Source organism: Mastomys coucha, unplaced genomic scaffold (assembly GCF_008632895.1).
Source record: "Mastomys coucha isolate ucsf_1 unplaced genomic scaffold, UCSF_Mcou_1 pScaffold21, whole genome shotgun sequence".
Classification (NCBI taxonomy): Eukaryota; Metazoa; Chordata; class Mammalia; order Rodentia; family Muridae; genus Mastomys; species Mastomys coucha.
The window spans coordinates 22,237,480-22,259,905 of NW_022196904.1; the positions used below are offsets into that span (position 1 = coordinate 22,237,480).

Sequence of the window (22,426 nt, forward strand, 5' to 3'; positions counted from 1 at the left end):
AAAAAAAAAAAAAAAAAGAAAGACAAACAAAACAACAACAACAACAACAAAGGTTATCTTTGGCTACAAAATGAGTTTAAGGTCAGCCTTCAGGATGTGAGACTGTATCTCTAAATTAATTGGTTAGTCAATTAATTAAAATGTAAACTAACAAGCCAGGTGGTGGTGGCGCACACCTTTAATCCCAGCACTTGGGAGGCAGAGGCAGGCGGATTTCTGAGTTGGAGGCTGGCCTGGTCTACAGAGTTCCAGGACAGCCAAGGCTACACAGAGAAACCCTGTCTCAAAAAAGCCAATATATATATATATATATATATATACATATATATATATATATATATACAAAAAATATATATGTATATATGTATATATACATATATAAACTAACAAATGTAAGAGCTTTTAAATATAAAGAAGTCAGAACAGGGGGCTGGTGAGATGGCTCAGTGGGTAAAAGCACTGACTGCTCTTCTGAAGGTCCTGAGTTCAAATCCCAGCAACCATATGGTGGCTCACAACCATCCCTAATGAGATCTGATGCCCTCTTCTGGTGTGTCTACAGACAGCTACAGTGTACTTTCATATAATAATAAATAAATCTTAAAAAAAAAAAAAGAACAGCTTCAGGCCCTCTCAGGTCTGATGTGAGGTGGCAGGTCACAGGACATCCCACACTTACTGCAAAAGGCCTCTGTGGGGATACCATCCATACTACAGCCACTCCAATCAGGAAACTGACACTGTATCATAAAGAAGGTGGACTTCTTACTTGTGCACTTCTGAGCCTGGCCTTGGATCCAGTGGCTAATGGGACACTATGGCCACGCTGAGGTTCAGGTGGATGTTCAGGCTGCTGGCTTCTAGATTAGCAACTGGAAAAAAAATCTGTGTCTCTATGTGTTTAATGGATGTGTTGAAGTTCAGACTACTCTGTGTATACATGTGTGCTAAAAAAATTATGTCTCAGAACACACTTGTAATCCCAGGACTTGGGAGGCTGAGAAAGGAGCTGATCATGAGTTCAAGGCCAACCTGGGCTACATAGTGAAATTTAAGGTCAGACTGACTTCCAAGCCAATCCCCGCACCCCCACCCCACAAAAAAAAAGTTAAAAAGGAAAAAGAGAACTCCAAATTGTACAGAAGAGCTAATGCTTGCATATAAATAGGTTTTTTTGGGGCAACCCGATGAAGCTCTTGCAATGTCAGAAATGGCCAGCAGGGGGAGGATGAGTTCAAACTTTTGGGGCCAGATGGCTGGAGGTCCTAGTTGGGGAAGAGACAGCTTAGTCCTTCCAGGCATTGCCCAAGCTCAGGACATTCCTAACTCAGAGTCTGCCTCATTCACAGAAAGAGGCTCAGGCCTGCCTTGAAGCCCTTTGAAGCCCCATTCTTCCTGCTTGTGGTTGCTGGTCCCTCTGGCACCCTTGTTTGCAAGCCTCTATGACAATAAATATCCACCCAAGTACCAGGCCCTACCAGTGAGCAGAGCAGACACCCCTGCCCTCCTCGTGCTGATCTTCTCATATGTGTGACAAGAACAAGAGGGATGATGAGTCATAGACCTAGAATGTTAGATGGTGCCGAGTCTCTGAATGCTTCCACAGGAGGCAAGTCAGGGGGTTGCATGAGTGGAATGCTGGTGTGCCTTGAGACTCTGGGAGATAGCCACATAGAGCAGGGCAGAGGGCAGCTGGACGTGGGGCCTGGGCTGAGCAGAAAGGCAGTGGCCAGAGAAGCAGCAGACAGGGTGAGAAACTGAGGCCTCAGACAGAGCCACCTGTGAGAAAGAGCTGCCAACACAAGCATGCTCAGTGTGAAGTGTTAACTTTAGTATAGCTGGTGTGTGTGTGTTTCCAAGTATACACAGACATGTGCAGGTATGCCACATCAAAAGTTTGAAAGTCAAAAAAAAAAAAAAAAGCTAGGCATGGTAGTACATGCCTTTAAAGCTAGCATACAGGAGGCAGAGGCAGGCAGATCTCTGAGTTCAGGACCACCCTGAAGTTTGGAAGTCAGAAGACAACTTGCAGGAGTCTGTTCTTTCCTTCCATCATGTGAGTCTCAGGGATAGAACTCAGATCATCAGACTTGGTAACAGCACCTTTATCCGAGCCCTCTCACTGGCTCCACACGAATACTTTAAAAGGAGATTTATTTTTATCTCATGTTTATGGGTGATCTGCCTGCATGTATGTCCATGATCTATGTGTATGCAATGCCCACAGTGGCTAAGAGACGGCATTAACAGATATGTGCTGACATGTGGGCGCTGGGGACCAAACCGGCATCTTTCAGGAGAGCAACCAAACACTCTTAACTGCTGGGCCATCCCTCCAGCCCCACACATACATTCTTGTAAAATATCTAAAAGTGGAAAAAAGTGTTCCACTTGCCCCCTTTGTGGTCAGTTTTTCTCCTTCTTGGAGAAAACCAGTCACCATGTGAATCACTGACCCACTTTCTGGAACACAGTGGCTCTGCCTCTGAGCTGTGCTGACACAGCGTCTTTGAAGCTGTGCGGTGCTGTTTTTAGCTCTGCACAGAACCCATTCTCACATTCAGTCACTGTGATCACTCAAGTCACTGTGGCTCCCACAGAAGAATGGCTCCTTCAAGTTACGTATATGAAATTCACCCTCCAGAAAGTTCTCTGTATGCCCCTCACCCAGCCTCTTGTCTGGGGATCCCTCCATACTCACACCACAGAGAAGCACCATGCTTTTTAAAATTAGTCTTCTCTTTTTTTTTTCCTTTTATTTTGGGTATGTGTCTGTTGTGTTAGTTATATAGGCCGCAGGGCTTCCGGCGTGCTGGGGAAGTGCTCTCTACCTCTGAGCCACACCCCCAGCCCAGTCGAGACCTGAGCTTGTGATCTTCTGCCTCACCTTGCTGTAGCTGAGACTACAGGCTTGCTCTGCTAGCCCAACTCTACTGTGCAGACCTTGGGTGGAGGCAGCGGTCGGCCACATCCTCATGTGGGGAAACTGCAAACTCACATCACTGATGTGCAGTAGGGTAGATGTTAGAGGCATGCTCAACTCAGGGTAGATTCAGCTCACAGTGGGCTTATCAGGACAGAGTGCCATCGCAAGGGAAGGAGCATCTCTGGGTAGACAATCCGACATGACCTGAGATTTCAGGCATCTCCTTCCACCCCAAACCATGTTTCCCAGGGCTGCAGAGCCTGCCTGAGATAGTTCTGTGAGCCCTTAGTTGGCTGTTTGCCTGTGTGCTGCTTACTCCCCAGTGAAGTAAGACTGAGTAGACTGAGCCAGGTACAAAGCAGATGCAGGGTCCGTGAGTGCAGGGTGTGGCAGAGCTCCCCTGTAATCCTGGCACTCTAAAGGTAGGCTCTCAAGTTTGAGGCAGTCTCAGAAAACCATATCCGCCCCCCCCCCAAGAAACAAATAAGTCATTCTCTTGGTTTTATTTATTTATTTATTTACTTATATCACATTTATTTAGTGTATATGTAGAGTTCAGTAGACAACTGAAGCAAGGTGTTTGCTTCTACCATGCAGTTTCCAGGGCCCAAAGCCAGGTTGCTATGTTGGTGGCAAGGGCCATTGTCTGCTGAGCCATCTTGTCAGCCCTTACTTACTGTGGCTTTTCAAGACAGGTGGCAGTCTTGTCCCAGCTTGCTTGGATCTCACTGTGTTCCTCGGGCTAGCATCACATTTATAGCAGTCTAGAATCGTAGGCATGGCCCACCATGCCTGGCTTCATTCATTTACTGCTTATTTATTTCGCTTTTTGGAGGCAGGTCTTCCCAGGTAGCTCTGGCTGGCCTGACACTAGACATGTAGCCTCAGCTAACTTCAAACTTAAAGCAGTCCCCCTGCCTCCGCCTACAATTGCAGGGTTTACAGGCAGCCACCACCACTGCTGACCTGATTCACTTTATGTTAATGCTTGGCCAGAGCTGTCACATATAAGCCACTCAGGTGGGGTCCCCACAAGGATGTCACCTCTGAGGGGGACACTGAAAATTTATCTCAATAAATGTGTGCCAAACGGAGGGAATATGTGTGACTCTCTAACAAAAGGACTTCTCTGAAAAATAGAAGCAGTGACCCAAGTTTACAGAAGAATGTCCCACAGGCATCCTTTAGCAGCCTTCGGTGGCCCCACTGGGAAAGTGGGCACTTTCCATACATCCTCACCCTCCCTCCCTCATCCCCTGCAATGCCACTTCTCAGAGCCACCAGGGCTGGCCATCTTGCTGACCTCCCTTCCCTCTCCAGAACATAGATACGCTGGAACGAGTGGCGGGGTTGGCACCCCAGGACCTGGTGGAGGCCCATGGCACCTTCTACACATCACACTGCGTCAACACCTCCTGTGGAAAAGAATACTCGATGAGCTGGATGAAAGGTGAGGCTGGACTTCAGGGCAGGTGGGCGGGTGAGCCTCAGCTCCCACTGCTTGCCTGCTATAGCCAGGCTGCAAGGGCTGCGCCCCAGGGTACTCTGCTCTTGCTACTCAGTGAATTGGATGGTTTCTTCTGAGGCTAGGCTTCCCTATGTAGCCCAGGCTGGCCTGCAGCTTGCACTTCTGCCTCAGTCTCGCTATAACTGAGATTGCAGGTGAGCACTATGGTACTCAGCTGTCTTGCTTTTTATGGTAGCTGTAGAAGCTCAAGGATTCAAGGTGGGGGCAAGTCTTTGCTCCCACGCCACCCCTCTGCTGGGCTGTCATCCATATGAACCGCAGAGCATAACATGTGGGCTCAGTGTAGACTTCCATCCTCAATGGTCATGCAGCTTCTGTGTCTCCAGGTATTTACTATCTTACGTGAAAGTTCTTGCATCGGGGCAAACACGGCTACATTCTGAGGAAGGTGTTGCACAGCAGAACCTTCTGAAATGAGGAAGTCTGTGTCTACATCCAACATGGCTCCACTTGCTCCATGTGTCTACTGAGCACTAGAGTGGGCATGCTGAGCCAAAGAGTCCCAGGAACTGAACTCAAGCTGTCAGGCTTGAAGATGGAGCTTCTTACCATCTGAACCACCTTGCTGGCCCAAAACAGTTTAATTTTTCTTTTCTTTCTTTTTCTTTTTTTTAAAGATAGGGTCTCTAGCCGGGCAGTAGTGGCGCACGCCTTTAATCCCAGCACTTGGGAGGCAGAGGTGGGTGGATTTCTGAGTTCAAGGCCAGCCTGGTCTACAGAGTGAGTTCCAGGACAGCCAGGGCTACACAGAGAAACCCTGTCTCGAAAAACCAAACAAAACCAAACAAAACCAAACAAAAAACTAGAGTCTCTAATTTCATTAACTGTTTGTTGATTTAAATTGTAGAAGTCACACGAGGAGCCATGGTATATGCCTGTTAGCCTATTGGGAAATAGAGGCAGGAGGGTCAGGAGTTCAGGGCTAGCCTTGGCTACATACCAAATTCCAGGCCAGGCTGGGCTACATGATGAAAATAAAAATAAAAAGTAATCCATTTTATATAAGTAGCTCAGACTTGCACATTGGACAGTTCAGGAGGAGGTTGTGAGAGGGAAGCTGGATGCCATGCTGGGTAAGATGAGTGCTGGAAGCACACATGACAAGGCTCATGGGTGTCACTGCTGTCACTGTCCCCATTCATGTGAGGACACAGTAACCAAGAGAGATAGCCAGTCCCCATGCCCGAGTGCCAGCACCAGCCTGTTTCAGGCAGCCATTGTGTTGAGCCTGAAGCTGCGGTATCACTGTGGGAGTCCATTTCTATATTCTTTATGCTGACTTCACAAAGCCTCTGGTGTCCCCTTGAGGTCAGAACAGCTGTGGCCTTTGTAGTAGGATCCTGGAAGGTGGCTTCTCTGACAGAATGCCAGCCAGCTGCCCCCAGAATGAGGGTTCCTGAGCAGCCCAAGTGTGCACAGCTGGGGGTGATGGACAATGGACATCATCCCCTTTATGTCCCTGTGGAATCGCATCTACCACCCACAAAATAGCGTGTTTGTGCAGAAATATCCCCAGCAGTGGCCATTAAAACTTCACCCTGTGAATGGATGGATGAGTGGCTGACAGAGTGAGCTCCAGTCCTGTGGGCTGCAAGTGACAGATGTGCTTTCAGACTCTCTGATCCATAAGTAAGAAGGAGTGTTGATTTTCATAAGGGTATTCTGTCCCATAAGGAGTCTGTCACAGAATTCAAGGGTGGGAAACAGATGGGCTTGAGGTTTGATCCAACCCAAGACTCTCTCTATAGCCTCTCCTGACCTTGACTCCCATTCCCCAGATGGGGATCTGGTGGAGTCCAGAGGCCTGTCTGGGGTAAATGGGTTTGCCTCTGTATATGCCCTCTCATTCACTAGGTGTAGGCTGTGGTGCTGCCAGCCACCCCTGGATGCCTGGAGGTAAAGGGGATGGCTCTCTAAGAAGGGAGCTCTTCTCTGAGAAGCAGGAAGGAGTACCCAGCAAGTGCCCACGTAATCAGCTGTGCTGTGTTTTGTGTGTGTGTGTGTGTGTGTGTGTGTGTGTGTGTGTGTGTGTGTTGCTAGGGATCAGACTAGGGGACTTGGGCGTGCAAGGTCAGATGCTCTACCACTGGGCCACAGCCACAGCCCCCACGTGGGCGACTGTAGGCAGGCATCCACTGAGTCGTGCCCATGCCCACATGGTTCCACCACTGAGCTGTCCTCAGCTCTTGGAGTTTGTGGTTAAGTATTAATACTGATTTGTGTGTTTGTGTGCTATGTGTGTGGGGGTGCACATGGCACAGCATGCCTGTGGATGCCAGGGGACGATTTACAGAAGCTGTTCCTCTCCTTAGCATGTGGGTTCTGGGGACAGAACTCAGGTCACCAGGCTTGGCAGCAGATCCCTTTACACACTGAAGCCACTTCACTGCCCGAGCTCTTGTTTTTTTGTTTTTTCTTTCTTTCTTTTTTTTGGTTTTTCGAGACAGGGTTTCTCTGTGTAGCTCTGGCTGTCCTGGAACTCACTCTGTAGACCAGGCTGGCCACAAACTCAGAAATCCACCTGCCTCTGCCTCCCAAGTACTGGGATTAAAGGCGTGCGCCGCCACCGCCGCCGCCACCACCACCCAGCCGAGCTCTTGGTTTTTTGAGATGTGGTCTTGTTGTGTAGCCAAGGCCAGGAATTCACAATTCTCCTGTTTAACTCCCCCCCAAGCAGGCTTGTGGCATGCACCACCACCACCTGCCTGGGATGCATTTATGTTGACAGTAGGGAGGGGCAGCAGAGGGGCTTCTCCACCATCTCTAGCAGCCCTTGGGGGACCTCACAACTCACTCCACACTCTCTCCTCTTTCCCATCCAGAGAAGATCTTCTCAGAAGCAGTTCCCAAGTGTGAGAAATGCCAGAGTGTGGTAAAGCCTGGTGAGCCTGGGGCTGGGGGCATGGGACTGGAGCTGGGACCCCAAATCTGGCCACTCTGCTACCTGGCCCACCCCCTACTGTTCTGCAGAGGGTGGGTATCTGTTTGCCCTGCCCCCCCAGGCCTCAGTTGGGCCCCAACTCCTGACTGTTCTAGCTCTGTCTCCCATATCTCCTCTCCTCTGTCCCTTTGTTCCTTTGTCTGCTTCTACCTCAGATATTGTATTTTTCGGTGAGAACCTTCCATCGCGCTTCTTCTCCTGCATGCAGTCAGTAAGTGCCCACTCTGGGCTTGGCCCATGTGAGGGGAACAAAGCCAGGGCAGTGGGGTCCAAGTCCTTACTGGCTACTCCCCGCAGGACTTCTCGAAGGTGGACCTCCTCATCATCATGGGCACCTCCCTGCAGGTGCAGCCCTTCGCCTCTCTCATCAGCAAGTAGGTTAAGGAGGATGGGACTGGGGGTCAGCTGTGGACAGGGCACTAGGGCAGATCCTGAATCTCAGCTCCCCCTTCCCAGGGCACCACTAGCCACCCCACGGCTGCTCATTAATAAGGAGAAGACAGGCCAGGTGAGTCTGCCTCAGCTCCCTCTCCCTCTCCTTCCTCATTTTGCCGCTTCCTCGAGGGACAGGGCAGGCCCTGTGTCCTACCTGGAGCACTAGTACCTTAGACTTGCCAGCTCAGGCAGGAGAACATGGGAGTTGTGCTGTGCACTGGGCCAACCTGATACCTTGGGTCTCTGTGCCATTCTGGATTCCACTGAGCAAATAACAGAACCGTGCCTTGAACCTGCTGAAACCAGATGTGCTTCCCAGGACCCCAGAGGCCATCCAGGCATTACCATTCTAGTCCCCTCTCACATATCAAAATCTGGGGACTCTCAAGTCCCTCATATGAAGTGGCAGAGTGTTTGTATAGAGCAATCTCCTGAAGATGCTAAGCTGCGTCTATGTGGCGTGGTGTGATCCAGTGTGAACTCAGGAGAGAGGCTCCCATGTAACCCTGTCCTCTCAAACACACCATGTCATTGGAGATGACCTTGAACTCCTGATCTTCCCACCTCTGCCTTCCAAGTTCTGTTACGACAAGCTGTGCCACCACACCTGGCTGTGCTATTTGCTTTGCAGTCTGATTAAGTTAGTTGTTTGTCATGCACACATTAGGTCCTGAGTTTGACTGCCTGCACCCACATAAAAATCCAGGCCCAGTGTTTGCAGTCCCACACCGGAGAGGGAAAGATTAGCAGGTCCCGGGGCTCACCGCATAGCCAGTCTCACATAATCCTGAATTCCAGGCCATTGAGAAATGGCTCAGAAAGAGTGTGTTTGGGCTGAGGATATAACTCGGTGGCGGTGTTTGCCTGGCATATACGAGGCTCTGAGTTCAATCCTTAGCACTGCCAAAAAAAATTATTTTTGGACTAAAGAGATAGCTTAGGGGTTAAGAGCACTTTCTGTTCCCAGCACCCATGTCAGGTGGCTTACATCTGCCTTCAACCCTAGCTCCTGGTGACCTGATGCCCTCTTCTGACCTCTTTGAGCACCCACACATAAAGGACATACATGCAGTTAGATAAAAATAAGCCAAGTGGTGGTGGTACACACTTAATCCCAGCACTTGGTAGGCAGAGACAGGTGAATCTGAGTTCGAGACCAGTCTGGTCCCCTAGTGAATTCTATATTAGCCAGGACTATACTATATACATGTCTTTTGAGACACTATCTAATCAATCAATCAATCAGTAAAAAATTTGATAACTCCTTAGAAGCAGTACACATGGTTGGCCTTTTGGAGAACTTGACCTCCAGGTCCACATGTGTACACACATAGACACGTACCCCACCCCCACACACAAACACATACACACACACACACACACACACACACACACACATACACACATTAATTAGTAAATAGAAAACTAAGGCTAGGTATGGTGGGACACATCTTTAATCCCAGCACTGAGGAGGCAGAGGAAAAGTGGATCTTTGTGAGTTCAAGGCCAGTCTGGTCTACAGAGCGAGCTCCAGGACACCCAGGGCTACACAGTGAGACCTGTCTTGGAAATAAGCGTAAGGCAGGTCTGGTGGCTCAGGGCTGTAGCCTTAGCTGTCCTCTCCCCACAGACGGATCCCTTCCTGGGCATGATGATGGGCTTGGGAGGTGGCATGGATTTTGACTCCAAGAAGGCTTACAGGTGAGTCAGGGCCTGGGTGAGCAGCTTGGGAAGAGCGGGCTGGAGCGGGGGAGAAGACAGAAGGCTGGCCAGGCCTCAGCCTGTTCTCTTCTGCTCACCCTGCAGGGATGTGGCCTGGCTGGGTGACTGTGACCAAGGCTGCCTGGCTCTTGCTGACCTCCTCGGATGGAAGGTGAGGAGCTGGGCCACCTCAGCCCACCCTGAGCCCAGTCCCATGGGGATACACAATAACCTCTGACTTCTGTCAACTTTGCCCCCTACAGAAGGAGCTGGAAGACCTTGTCCGGAGGGAGCATGCCAACATAGATGCCCAGTCGGGGTCACAGGCCCCCAATCCCAGCACTACCATGTCCCCTAGAAAGTCCCCGCCTCCTGCCAAGGAGGCGGCCAGGACCAAAGAGAAAGAGGAACACCAGTAACCACTACCTCCCACTCAGGACAGCGGAGCCCCAGCCAGCACTGGTCCCTCTAACATGCAGCTTGTGTGAGCTCATAGACCCTTCATTCTCTTAACTACTTTCTTGAAACCAGGGTCCCCAACTCAGTCCCAGAAAAGTCTAATATACCTAAGGGCTGAGGCCTGTGCAGTATCTAACCATAGCCCACAGCCTCTAACCACCCAGGGCAAGAAGCAGCCTCCCTAACTTCTAATTACTCCCAGAGAGCAGGTTACCCCAAAAATCCAACAGTGCCAGAATAAGGCATTTCTCTATTGTTTTTGGGGAGGGCCTATGGCTAAATCAAATTAACCTACCCCGAATAGGGGCTGGACTCCAAATATAACTTCACCGAAGGGGGTGGGGCCTCATGGGTTCTCTGATCCTGAAGGCCTGCCAACTCTCTGCCTCCAACAAAGTGGGTACTGGGATCCCTTACCTAGGGACCCACTTGCCAGCTATTGGTGGATGAGCAAGAGACCTTGCTTATTAGAAACAAATTAAAAAACAAAACAAAGCAACTAACTATGAGCTGTGTGGCCTCTGCTTTTTTTAGTGGGTACTTGAGGCAGCTGGAGGAGGGAGAGGGCTGGGCCATAAAGACTCCAGACCATCTATGGCTCCAGGATCTTAGGAGTAATGGCAACTGGGGCCAAGAGATACCCCTGTAGATGGTAGCCTGGTGACTTTTCACCCTAGCTCTCAGCCAGCCAGAGACCCACTCCTCCAAAGTGGATCCCTTAATACTGGCCCCCCAGAAAGAGAGAGGAAGGTGATTTCAGATGCCCCAGCCCCGCCTCTTCCCCTGCCTCCCTGGCTTCCTCTCTAGAGAACACTTTCACTTCCTGCTGCTCTGGCTCCCCTCGGAACAGGTAGGGCCCCCAGGGACCAAACATCTGGTCCCATTTGCACCCACAGCTGCCTCCATCAAACCCTGCCCAGCACTACCCATGTCCAGATCTCCTTGCAAGGGTTCTGGAGGGGAGGAGCACTGCCTCCCTTCTTCCCTGCTTTTCCCTGAGGTGTGCTCCCCACCCTAACACCTTTAAGTTGCCAGTCGGCAGCTCAGTAATTTATGTAGCTGATAATTATCTGGCTTGCACACAATACCCTAAGAGAAATGGAACCTTCAGAATAGGGCTAGCCTGATTATCAGCCCTTTTCCCAAGCTAGCCAGTCACCTAATGCTGGGCCAGTAATTCAGGCAGAAAAATGGAGGTGAGATGGGGGAGGATGGAGAGATGATGGAAAAACAGCTGGATGGTCTCTCCAGTCCCACATGCCTTACTCCTGAGAGTGCTGTGGAGAAAGTACTCGAAGGGTTCAGGTGGAATTGATAATCCCCTCTTGGTGAACACTTGGGGTGTAGTGTGGGCATAGTGACACATACTATGATGCCAGACGTGGAAAGTGGAGGCAAGATGAAGAGTAAGGATCTAGCCTCTGCTGCGTACACAGCAAGTATGAGACAAGCCTGGGCTGTATGACGCCCTGTCTCAGAAAGAAAAGTTAATGTTTGACAGATAAATGGAAGCAGGATGGTGGTGGTGCATGCCTTTAATCCCAGCACTCGTAAGAAAGAAGCAGGCAGATCTCTGTCAGTTCCAGGCCAGCCTGGTCTATAGAAAGAGTTCCAGGATAGCCAGATTGACATAATAAGACCCTGTTTCCAAAAAATAAAAAATAAAAAATAATTTTTTTAATCAAATATGGGAGAGGGTATGTTAGGGTTCCTCTGAAGTCTGGGAAGGGAAGAAGTGGGGTCATGTTGTATCTGGGCAAAAACTTTGCCAAAACTTCTCCCCTTCTGCTCTGTAAATTCCCTTTGGGAATGCTTTGCCGCCCCCAAGATACATGAGCCTTCCTCCTGGGGTCTTCAGCAGCTAAAGAATGTCACGGCCACCCCAGCACAGCATGGCGGGGCTGCCTTCATCTCAATGCCTGAGAGCTTGAAGCAGGATTGCCATGAGTTTGGGGCCAATCTCCACTACAGAGCAGTCCAAGCTAGTCTGAGCTGTCTCAAAAGAACAAAACCAAACCAAACCAAAAAACCAGTCGTTGGTATAACTGGGGGCTTCTGAGGTCCATTCTGATGAGGCAAGATCTTGGAGGCACATGTAATAGAATTAAACTATCAGCTCTTGCCCTAGCTGAGCAGCCTTGAGTCTTCCTTCATGGCAGAGGCCAGAGCATGGCTCACTGGTGCCTGGCAGCATGAGGCTAGCCCAGCCGGACATGGTGTCTGAAGCCCCTACTGAAGTGGACAGGTGAGGCTGTAGAATTGGCTCTGGATCAAAACCCCCCTACCCAATTCCCTCTCTCCAGCTCCATCTTTGACCTTTTGTTCCTGGGCTATCCCTGCCCCTCGGAACCCCGCCTCCCCCACCTCGGTGGCCAGCTTCCACTATGACCCTTGACCTCCTGGAACCTGTACATCCCAGGCTGGTTTGGCCACTAGCAGATGGAGCAGACAAGAGCCCACTAGGGGTCCTCAGCACGACAGAGCCACTGCTTCGACTGCAGAGGACACAGAGAGTGTGGCAGGTCCCCGAGCTGGACATTCAGCATGCCAAGGCCTTTCTGGAGCTGTGGCCACTAGGGGTGAGTACTCAAAGCTGGGCATCACTTCTGACCTTCCCTGTGTCAACTTGGATCAGGTAGGTGACCAACACAACACAAACTGGGCTAACCCAAAAACTTAGGAATTTGTTTTAGGAAAGGCTTTATATACCCCAGGCTGGCCCCCAACTCACTGTGTGACAGAGGCTGACCTCAAATTTTGGGTCCTCTTACCTTTACACCCCCTGAGTATAAAGATTACAGGTTGTGTGTGTGTGTGTGTGTGTGTGTGTGTGTGTGTGTGTGTGTGTGAGAGAGAGAGAGAGAGAGAGAGAGAGAGAGAGAGAGAGAGAGAGAGCACACCTAGCATGTGCATTACTAGGGATGGTTGAACCCAGTGTTCCATGCAGGCACTCTCCCAGCTGAGCTAAATCTCTGGGCCTGTTCTGTAGGGACATCAACAAATGTATTTGTCTTTCCAACATCAAGGAACCTGGCAGCCGAGTTTAGCGGGCCAGTGACATCAGGGCTGGCTGTTCTCTGAGCTTTCCTCATTTCACCTGGGGTGTGGCCCTGGTCTATGACATGTGTATCCCAGGCAAGAAGAAAGAAGGTGCCATGTGTCTTTGTGCCTTTGACCTGAGGAAGAACACATGGCAAGGACTGGAGAGCCAAGCTTTAAAAGCTCACTTGGGGGGAGAGGGGGAACTGGAGAGATGGCTCAGCAGTTAAGAGCAATGTCTACTCTTCCAGAGGTCCTGAGTTCAATTCCCAGCAACTACATGGTTGCTCACAACCATCTGTAATGGGATCTGATGCCCTCTTCTGGTATGGAGGTGTATATGCAGATAGAGCATGCATATGCATAAAATAAATAAATAAATAAATAAATAAATAAATAAATAAATCTTAAAAAACAAACAAGACACGGCCTTTAATCCAGGCAGATTTCTGAGTTCAAGACCAGCCTGGTCTACAGAGTGAGTTCCAGGACAGCCAGGGCTACCCAGAGAAACCCCGTCTCGAAAAAAATTAAACAAATAAAGCTCACTTGGGAGTTACAGCCAAGCCAGAACTGAGTACCTTTACCTGAGCCAATTATCAGGCTGTTCTTGAACCCATCATCCTCCTGCCTCAGCTTCCAGAGTGCTGGACTCACAGCTGTGTGTCACCAAGCCCAGATGTTAATCATTATTTCCTGTAGCTCAGCATACTAATGCCTTGAACAAGACACTGCTCAGGGGTGTGCCTGGTGGCACACAAGGAGTCAGAAGCAGGAGGATCAGGAGTATAAAGGTAAGTTTTGGCTACTTAGTGAGTTCAAAGCCAGCTTGAGCTACATTGAGTCCCTGTCAAAATATAGATAGGTGTGTGTGGGGGTGGGTGGGTGGAATGATGGATGGATGATAGATTGGTTGGTTGATTGATTGATTGATTGATTGACTTCAGGGAATATAGGATAAATTTGGAGAGCACAGCTGGCAGACCACAGCTGCCCCCTGGAGAGGGCATTATCCTTGTGATGGTAAAGATGATTATCAGTACTGTGTCCCACCCACCTTACAGTGGCAGGCAGCATTTCTTGCACAGGTGAGCGAAAGTCTTTGGTCTAAACCCCCACCCGAAGAGGAGGCTAATTTTTCCCAAAGGATTCTTTCAAGCTAGGTGTATGGAATGTGCCTATAATTCCAGCATCTGGGAGTCTTCTGAAAGCTAGGTGTATGGGATGTGCTTATAATTCCAGCATCTGGGAGTCTTCTGAAAGCTAGGTGTATGGGATGTGCCTATAATTCCAGCATCTGGGAGTCTTCTGAAGGAGGATTTTGGGTTTGAGGCTAACCTGGGCTAAATAGTAAGACCCCCATTTTGTGGGGGAGGAAGAGAAAATTTTAAAAAGAATCAAACAGTACTGAGGATGTAGTTCAGGGGCCTAGCACTATTGTGTGAAAAGACCCTAGATTCAGTCCTCAGCAACATTGCCAGGGCAGGGAGCCCACAAGCAAACAACAAAAAAGACCTCCAGCAAAGTTCCCATGGCAGATATTCATGAGTTAGGTAGTCTTAGGCGGTTGCCCATCCCTGACCCAACCAGTGATCATGCAGTAGCCCATCCTATTGGCTAGGACTAGTCCTGGCCCCACCCCCTAGGGTCCCATCCACAGGGACTGAGAGAGGGTTTCCCTAAAGTAGAGGTGCTCAACCTGTGGGTCACAAGCAAACCCTTTGGGGATTTGAACACCCCTTTCACAAGAGTCACATATCAGATATTTTTATTATGATTCATAACAGTAGCAAAATTAGAGTTATGAAGCAGCAACAAAAATAATTTTATGGTTGGGAGTCACCACAACATGAGAAACTGTATTAAAGGGTCGCAGCTTAGGAAGGGTGAGAGCCACTCCTCAGAGAAGTGTTAGCAAGCAGGCAAAGAGAAACATCTGCACATACCTGCATCGTGCTGATTTCTGCCTCTACCCATCTCCTCCAGAGCTTCCTGGTCATCGGACATGACCCTGGCCAGCTCCTGATGTTGAAGACAGGACCTTCCTCAGGAGATATCAACACCTATCACATTCAGAAGTTTCCTGGAGGTGAGGAACCTGTCCTAGGTTTTCAGTCCACGCAGCAAATGGATCAAGAGCTATCCGCTTTGATCTCCAAACATCTCTTGAACCTTCTCAGTCTCACATGGCTCCATCACTGAGTCTGAGCTTGCCCGCCACGTCTTGCCTAGACCATAGCAATAGCCTCCTCCCCTGAGGCCTCTGCAGCTACCCTTTCTCTTGAAATCCATGCTGAGCACAGCAAATAGGTGTGTTCACATGTAGGTTCCATGTGGTCCAACCCTCCCCCAAACCCCGGAGGTGTTTGGTAATGACCTGGAATCCAAAGTTAGGTGGCCATCATGAGCTATGATGCTGTCTGATTTAGCTTGCTTCTCTCATTTGCTTCTGGCCCACACTCACTGCCCAGTCCCACTGCCCTCGTCTCTGTTCCCACTAACCTATCTGTAAGATGTTGCAGCTGTCCCTCCTGCCAGAACACTCTTCCTTGAGTGATAGACTTAGTCTCCAACCTTGAGAACCTCCATAAAAAAGATGACCTGTGTTGATTCGAGAATTCAGTGGCTGGGGCTGAAGCGCTGGATCCCTGATTAAGAACACTATCAATCTTCCAGAGTCCCTCACTTGGGTTCTCAGCCCTCGTGTCAGATGGCACAAACCCCACCTGTGACTCCAGTCCCAGGGAATCAAGTGCCCTCTTCTGTCCTCTGTGGGCACTAATGTACTACACAGACAGGGCAGGCAAAACGACCATACACATAAATAAAAAATTTTAATATAATAAAAAAAAAAAGATTTTTAGTCTAGCCTGGGCTACATATACAAAACCAAAAGAAAGCCTAGCATGGTGGCTCAGGACTGTATTCTCAAGCAGAAAGATTGCCACGTGTTTTGAGGCCAATCTGGGCCACATTAGTTCCAGGCCAGAAGATCTCAGAGGATCTGGATCTGAGGGATGTCCCAGGTGTGCAGGGGACACCACTGGCCTTAGGATCCAGAGATGATTTATTTTGGTTTATCTATCTATTTTATGTATATGAGTATACTGCAGCTGTCTTCAGACACACCAGAAGAGGGCATCAGATCCCTTTATCGAGGGCTTCAAACCACCATGTGGTTGCTGGGAATTGAACTCAGGACCTCTGGAAGGACAGTCAGTGTTCTTAACCTCTGAGCCATGTCTCCAGCCCCACAGAGGTGATCTTATCCCCTCCTACCAGAGCTGCCTTCTCCTCCTCCTCTTTATGGCTTTGTGAGACAGGGTTTTTCTGTGTAACCCTGGCTGTCCTAGAACTCATTCTGTAGACCAGTCTGGCCTACTAAAGATTTATTTATTTATTTTATGTATGAGTACATTGTAGCTGTCTTCAGACACATCAGAAGAGGGCACCAGACCCCATTACAGATTGTTGTGAGTCACCATGTGGTTGCTGGGAATTGAACTCAGGATCTCTGGAAGAGCAGTTGGTACTCTTAATCTCTGAGCCACCTCTCCTCTTTTTTTTTTTTTTTTTTTTTTTTTTTTTTACACTGGAAACTTTTTTTTTTTTTTCAAGACGGGGGTTTCTCTATCTAGCCCTGGCTGTCCTGGAATTCACTTTGTAGACCAGGCTGGCCTCAAACTCAGAAATCTGCCTGCCTCTACCTCCCAAGTGCTGGGATTAAAGGTGTGCACCACCACTGCCAGGCCACTGAAAACATTTTTGATGAGTCTTATTTGGTGTCAGAACATCAAGAGAGAAAATGATGTCAACTCCCAGCAGTGGAAACTCCCTGTCTCTGAGAGAGGAGTACAAGGATGGGGGGGAGGAGGGAGGAGGAGAGATGTGGCAAGGCTGGGCCACAGGGGTGGGGTGGAGGTGGCCAATGGCCACCCTGCAACTTCCCTTTCTCTTCCCCTCAGCAGGTGTGTCTCTGGAATCCTCCAACCTTTGTATGCCTGACTTTCCCCATCTCCTGGCCTTTCTGTCAGCCAGCAGGTACAAGTCTTCTGGCAAAGGGGCAATGGGGACCTTTCCCTGAGATACCCCATCCATACCAAGTGTTCCCTCTATCTTAACTCAGGGACGTTTTGCCAAGAACTCTGCTCTTGCCCACTCCTACTGTGGGAACTGGAGAGAAGCACTCAGGTGAGGTCCACTGCTCCGGGAAGGAGAACTCAGTCTGCCTCCTTTTGGTTCAGAGAGACTTGATTTAAAGGACCAGATAATTAACAAGTTAGATAGAAGCTGGAAGTGGGGCAAGATGAAAAGAAGTTGCGATGGGTCCAGTGGTGACACACGCCTTTAGTCCCAGCAACCGGGAGGCAGAGGCAGGCAGATCTCTGAGAGTTCGAGGAGAGCCTGGTCTACAGAATGAGCTTCAGGACAGCCAGGGCTACACAGAGAACTCCTGTCTGGAAAAGCCATAAAGAAGAGGAGGAAAAGAAGGAGGAGGAGGAGGGGGAAGAGGGGGAAGGAGGAAGAGGGGGGAAGGAGGAGGGAGGGGGGAAGGAGGAGGGAGGGAGGGAGGAGGAAGGGAAGGAGGGAGGGAGGAGGAAGAGGAAGCAGCAGCTGCAGGGACAGCTGTAGTGGGAGAGGATAAAATCGTCCCTGGGATCTAACAGGATAGAGCTGTAAAGCCCGGGAGCTGGGGGGTGGGGGACTGGGGGTGAGAGTGGGACTGTATTTCTGGTCTTAAGTGAGGAAGGATGGGGATGAAGTCGTCTGGTGCCCCCTATACACCAGGGACACCTTGTCTCTTCTGCTGACCCTCAGATCCTCGTCAGCTTGGCTGCATCCAGGTGGACACCTCAGGGAGGGTGCTGTCTGTAGTGAACCAGCTCTACCTAGAGACGCATGGAGGCTGGGAAACAGAGACTCCACAGCAAACAGAGCCAGAGACTGGCCAGAAATACAGTCTAGGTTAGCTGGTCGGGGCCTGGGAACCTTGAGAGATGAGGGAATATATGCCACTGTAATAAGAGAGCCGACCTGCTTCTCACATCCAGCCCCCAGGAAGCCCATCCCACACCGGGTCTCTTGGGTGGAAGACCCTCAGAAACCGGAAGCTCATCATACTGGACAGGAAGTGCATCATCCAGAAAGACAAGTGCATTATCCTGGACCAGAAGCCCATTCCCTTGGGCCGGAAGTGCACTTTCCTAGTCCGGCTCTAGAAGAGAAGGAGGAAGTGAACGATGACAGCTACAGAGATGAAGAGGAAGGCTGTGAGAATATGCTCACTGCCCACATCCGTGCTCTGGCCAGGGCTCGGAGCAGCTATGTAGCCAGACAGTACCGATGCCTTCGGGAACGCCTCATCTCAGATTCTGGAAATCCCTACAGCCCAGGGGACCCAGCCACAGAGTTGCTTCAGGATGTGCGCCAGCTCCTCACTGACCTCCAGAATTACCTGGCAAAAGATCCCGACGTCAGAGCTGTCTTTGGGAACATCCCTCGGGGGGAAGATCTTGGTAATGGGAATTGGGAGGAAACACCCCAAGGGTTTGAGGGTGCCATGAGTTGGTCCTCTATGTGTTCACATCTAACCTCTAAGTCCCCAAGGGCAAGCACACTAGTTCTTGCATATAGCTATTACTTCATAGCTCCACTTAACATGTGCATTGCCCACTAGACCTCCTCTCCCCATCCTTGGGAGTGTTCATACATTCCCCACAGTCCCCTGATCCCGCCTACACTTTATAGGTGGCCTGGCGCCGGAGGCAGGGTAACTAGGGATCAGGGTAGCATTGTCCTCACAGCCACACGCTTTGCAGGCCCCGCTTTGGAGGTGGCCCTGTGTCGAGCGGTTCTAGAGCCCCTGAAGCCCGCCCTGTGGACCAAACTCCGAACTCTCAGAGCCCAGGAACTGCGACGCCTGCGCCGGCGCCAAATAGCCTTGAGGGTAGGAGCAGGGCCCGAGGGACAGAGCCCTGCCTTGCGGAACCGTATCCACGCACGCCTCGCCCACCTGCACGCGGCGTGCGCCCCGCGCCGCAAGGTGGCGCTGCTGCTGGCAGTGTGCAGCGACGTCTATGCGGGCCTGGCCTGCAGTGAGAATAAAGGTAAAAGACCTCTGGACTTAGAGTGGTTTAATGATGGGTACCCACGTCCAGGGGAAGGGTGGCCCCTTCTGGTGGCAGGCTCCTAACTCAGGCCTGGGAACCTGCAGGAAGGTGTCTGTGTGCACACTTGACAAACTTACAACCTGTCCTCTGGCTCCCGTAGAGCCCCTGGGGGCCGATGCCTTTTTACCTGCTCTAACAGAGGAGCTGATCTGGAGTCCACACATTGGGGAAACACAACTAGATGTGGAGTTTCTTATGGAGCTCTTGGATCCAGGGGAGTTGCGAGGAGAAGGTGAGCTCCCACTTCCAGGATGCCCAAACACTGAGAAGGAGGCATCCTTGATAAGCCCCAGCCTCCTGTGCCTCAAAAGGGGTGGTGGGCATTCAGAGAAGCCCAGAGGGCCTCGATGATCTCGTTTTTTCTCTCCCCCAGCTGGGTACTATCTTACCACGTGGTTTGGGGCTCTCTACCACATTGCTCACTACCAGCCGGAAACTGGCCGTGCACCCCAGGGGCTCAGCTCTGAGGCCCGGGCCTCCCTACGCCAGTGGCAACGAAGGCGGACACTGCACCAGCAAGCCCAGCCCACAGACCAGGTAACCACCTATGCGGGATCCAGGTCGAAGGGAGGGTGGGATCTGCTACCCCTTTGACACACCCTCTCATCTCTCCCCACAGGCCACCCAGCCCTTTGAGGAGCCGTGGACAATAGGGGACCCATGATGGAGTTCTCAAACCCCAGTCGCCTCTGAACCTTTTGACCCACTCCTCTGCTAAGCAAGATTCTGGAGGCATCTGGGTCAGCACAGGGTGGGGCAGGAAAAGAGCCATGCCTCTTACCCTGTTCCTACTTCTCCCTTCCTTCCTTCCTTCCTTCCTTCCTTCCTTCCTTCCTTCCTTCTTTTCCCTCCTTCTGATCTGTCCAGATGTTACCACAATGAGGCTCTCCCCAGCAAACAAAACCCATCCCCAAACAGTACTACAACTACAACCCTCTCACCTGAATCCCTTTGGGGTAGGTAGAATAAAGGCACAGTCCCCAAAAGGCGTCTACATCCTGATCCTATCTGTGACTGTGACACTTAACTTGGTCAAGTGATCGTTAGGAAAAGGACAGCATGTCTGGACCTGAGACGGGAACTTATTCTGGATTCTTCTGCACCTTATGTAGTTGAGGGTGACAAAGGTATGGGGAACATTATGAACTTATGCCCCCAGTTACACAGCAGAATGAGGTGGAAAAATTACTTGAGGCCATGACCGTGAGGACACTGTGAGACTGAAACCTAGTAGGTGTTCAGGACAGTGGCACTGAAACATAGTAAGTATCTGCCTTGAAAACCTATCAGTGCCCTAATCTCTGTGACCTTATTTGGCAAAAGTGTTTGTGCAGCCATTGTTGTTGTTGTTTTAGTTTTTCAAGACAGGGCTCCTCTGTGGAGCCCTAGCTGTCCTGGAACTTGCTGTGTAGACCTGGCTGGCCTCAAACTCAGAGATCTGCCTGTCTCTGCCTCCAGAGAGTTGGGATTAAGGGTGTGTACCACCACCACTGCCCCGCTTGTTCGGCCATCATTGAAGATAAGATGAGGGACAGGGTCCCGGGGATTGTGTCTATGCCTCCAGGAGCACCCATAGGATACAGAAGACAAGGAGAACAGATGGGAACAAGAGAAAGAGATGGGAGGATCAGAAAGAAATGAAAAGATACTGGCTTTGAAGTCAGAGGAAGGAGACAAGCCACAAGACGCAGAAGCCACCAGATGCTGAGCAATTCCAGGAAATGCTCTGCCCGCTAGAACGACAGAAGTCCTGGGGCCCTGCTCACACCCTGGTTTCTGTAAAATTAGTGATGTCAGAACTCTGACCTCCAGAATTGTGAGCAAATAAATTCCTGCTGTCTTAAGACACCAAGGTAGTAATAATAATAATAAATTTTAAAATGTACTGACTGGGAATGATGGCACAGACCTGTAATCCCAACACTTGTGAGGTAAAAAAAGTAGGAGGACAGGAGACTGAGGCCTGCCTGGGATGCCGGAAGCCCTGCCTGACTCAGTAATGAAGCTCTTACCTAGAATTCAACAGCAAAGAGCTGTGGGTGTGGCTCAGCAGCACAGCACTTGCCTAGAGGCCACTATTAAGGAGCTGGAGTGTGGCCTGGTGGTAAAGTGTTTGCCTTACATGCTTGAGGCTGTAATTTTTATTATTATCTCCACACACACACCACACACCATACACACACACACAAACACACACACACACCATACACACACATGCATACACACACAGCATATACACACAAGCACACACACACATGCAAACACATACACCATACACACACATATGCATACACACACCATACACACACACATACACACACGCATACACACACCATACACACACATACACACACACACGCGCATACACACACCATACACACACACACGCATACACACATACACACACGCATACACACACATACACACACGCATACACATACACCATACACACACACACACACACGCATACACACACACCATACACACACACATAGACACACACACATAGACACACGCATACACACACACATGCATATACACACAAACACATACACACACACAGAGTGTAAGTCAGTGCTAGATATCTGTTCCAGTTAACAGCACTGACTGTTCATCTAGAGAACCAGGTTTCAGTTCCCAGCACCCACATGGCAGTCCAGAACCATCGGTAACTCCAGTTCTAGTGTTCCTAAGACCCTCTTTTGGCCTCCACTAGTATCAGACATACATATGATACTTAGACATGCATGCAGGCAAGACACCCACACACATAAACATTTTAAATATCTTTAAAATATAAGTGGACCCATCCTCAGTTAGCCAATGTGCATATTAAGTTGATAAAGGCATCTGAGTCATTCTAACAAGTTAACTAAGTCCACGGGACTCTGGGAGCCCACTGACCAGATGTACAGCTGAAACTCAAGACTGGACCAGCCGGGCAGGGGTGGCACACGCCTTTAATCCCAGCATTTGGGAGGCAGAGGCAGGTAGATTTTTGAGTTTGAAGCCAGCCTGGTGTACAGAGTGAGTTCCAGGACAGCCAGGGCTACACAGAGAAACCCTATCTCGAAAAACAAGACAAACAAACAAACAAAACAAAACAAGACTAGACCTGAAACAGCAGAAGTTGGGTGCGTCCTGTGGACCCAAGCTCATTATCTGTGGGATCTGAGGCTAACTCCAGATAGTGTCGGGACTGGCTTAAATTATAGGATACCCATCTT

At 50.0% G+C, this 22,426-nt stretch overlaps 2 protein-coding genes across 7 annotated transcripts in view; both read left to right on the plus strand.

The window, feature by feature from the left end:
• Positions 1-10,494, plus strand: part of Sirt2 (sirtuin 2) — a 22,693-nt gene extending 12,199 nt beyond the window's left edge. For 3 of the 4 annotated variants that reach the window (XM_031385942.1, XM_031385944.1, XM_031385943.1), the window contains 8 exons: positions 4,247-4,376; positions 7,277-7,336; positions 7,551-7,606; positions 7,693-7,769; positions 7,852-7,903; positions 9,461-9,531; positions 9,637-9,703; positions 9,795-10,490. In XM_031385942.1, the coding sequence (XP_031241802.1) occupies positions 4,247-4,376; positions 7,277-7,336; positions 7,551-7,606; positions 7,693-7,769; positions 7,852-7,903; positions 9,461-9,531; positions 9,637-9,703; positions 9,795-9,950 (669 nt within the window). In that variant the 3' untranslated portion in view covers positions 9,951-10,490. Of the gene's footprint in view, positions 1-4,246; positions 4,377-7,276; positions 7,337-7,550; positions 7,607-7,692; positions 7,770-7,851; positions 7,904-9,460; positions 9,532-9,636; positions 9,704-9,794 lie in introns of all 4 variants that reach the window. The other variant, XM_031385941.1, reaches the window with a different exon arrangement.
• A 294-nt stretch (positions 10,495-10,788) lies between these two features.
• On the plus strand, positions 10,789-21,045 carry Rinl (Ras and Rab interactor like). Of its 3 annotated transcripts, XM_031385936.1 has the most exons (12): positions 10,824-10,840; positions 12,119-12,235; positions 12,410-12,569; positions 15,016-15,118; positions 16,995-17,070; positions 17,156-17,220; positions 17,848-17,994; positions 18,081-18,545; positions 18,849-19,136; positions 19,300-19,431; positions 19,573-19,736; positions 19,819-21,045. In XM_031385936.1, exons 2-12 carry the CDS (start codon positions 12,183-12,185, stop codon positions 19,861-19,863), a joined length of 1,698 nt encoding a protein of 565 aa, XP_031241796.1. In that variant the 5' UTR covers positions 10,824-10,840; positions 12,119-12,182; the 3' UTR covers positions 19,864-21,045. The 3 variants fall into 3 exon arrangements, with proteins under 3 accessions (XP_031241798.1, XP_031241796.1, XP_031241797.1); XM_031385938.1 differs by lacking the exon at positions 12,119-12,235 and having other exon boundaries at positions 10,789-10,840; positions 12,294-12,569; XM_031385937.1 differs by lacking the exon at positions 10,824-10,840 and having other exon boundaries at positions 11,617-12,235; positions 16,998-17,070.
• The last annotated feature ends 1,381 nt before the right edge of the window (positions 21,046-22,426 follow it).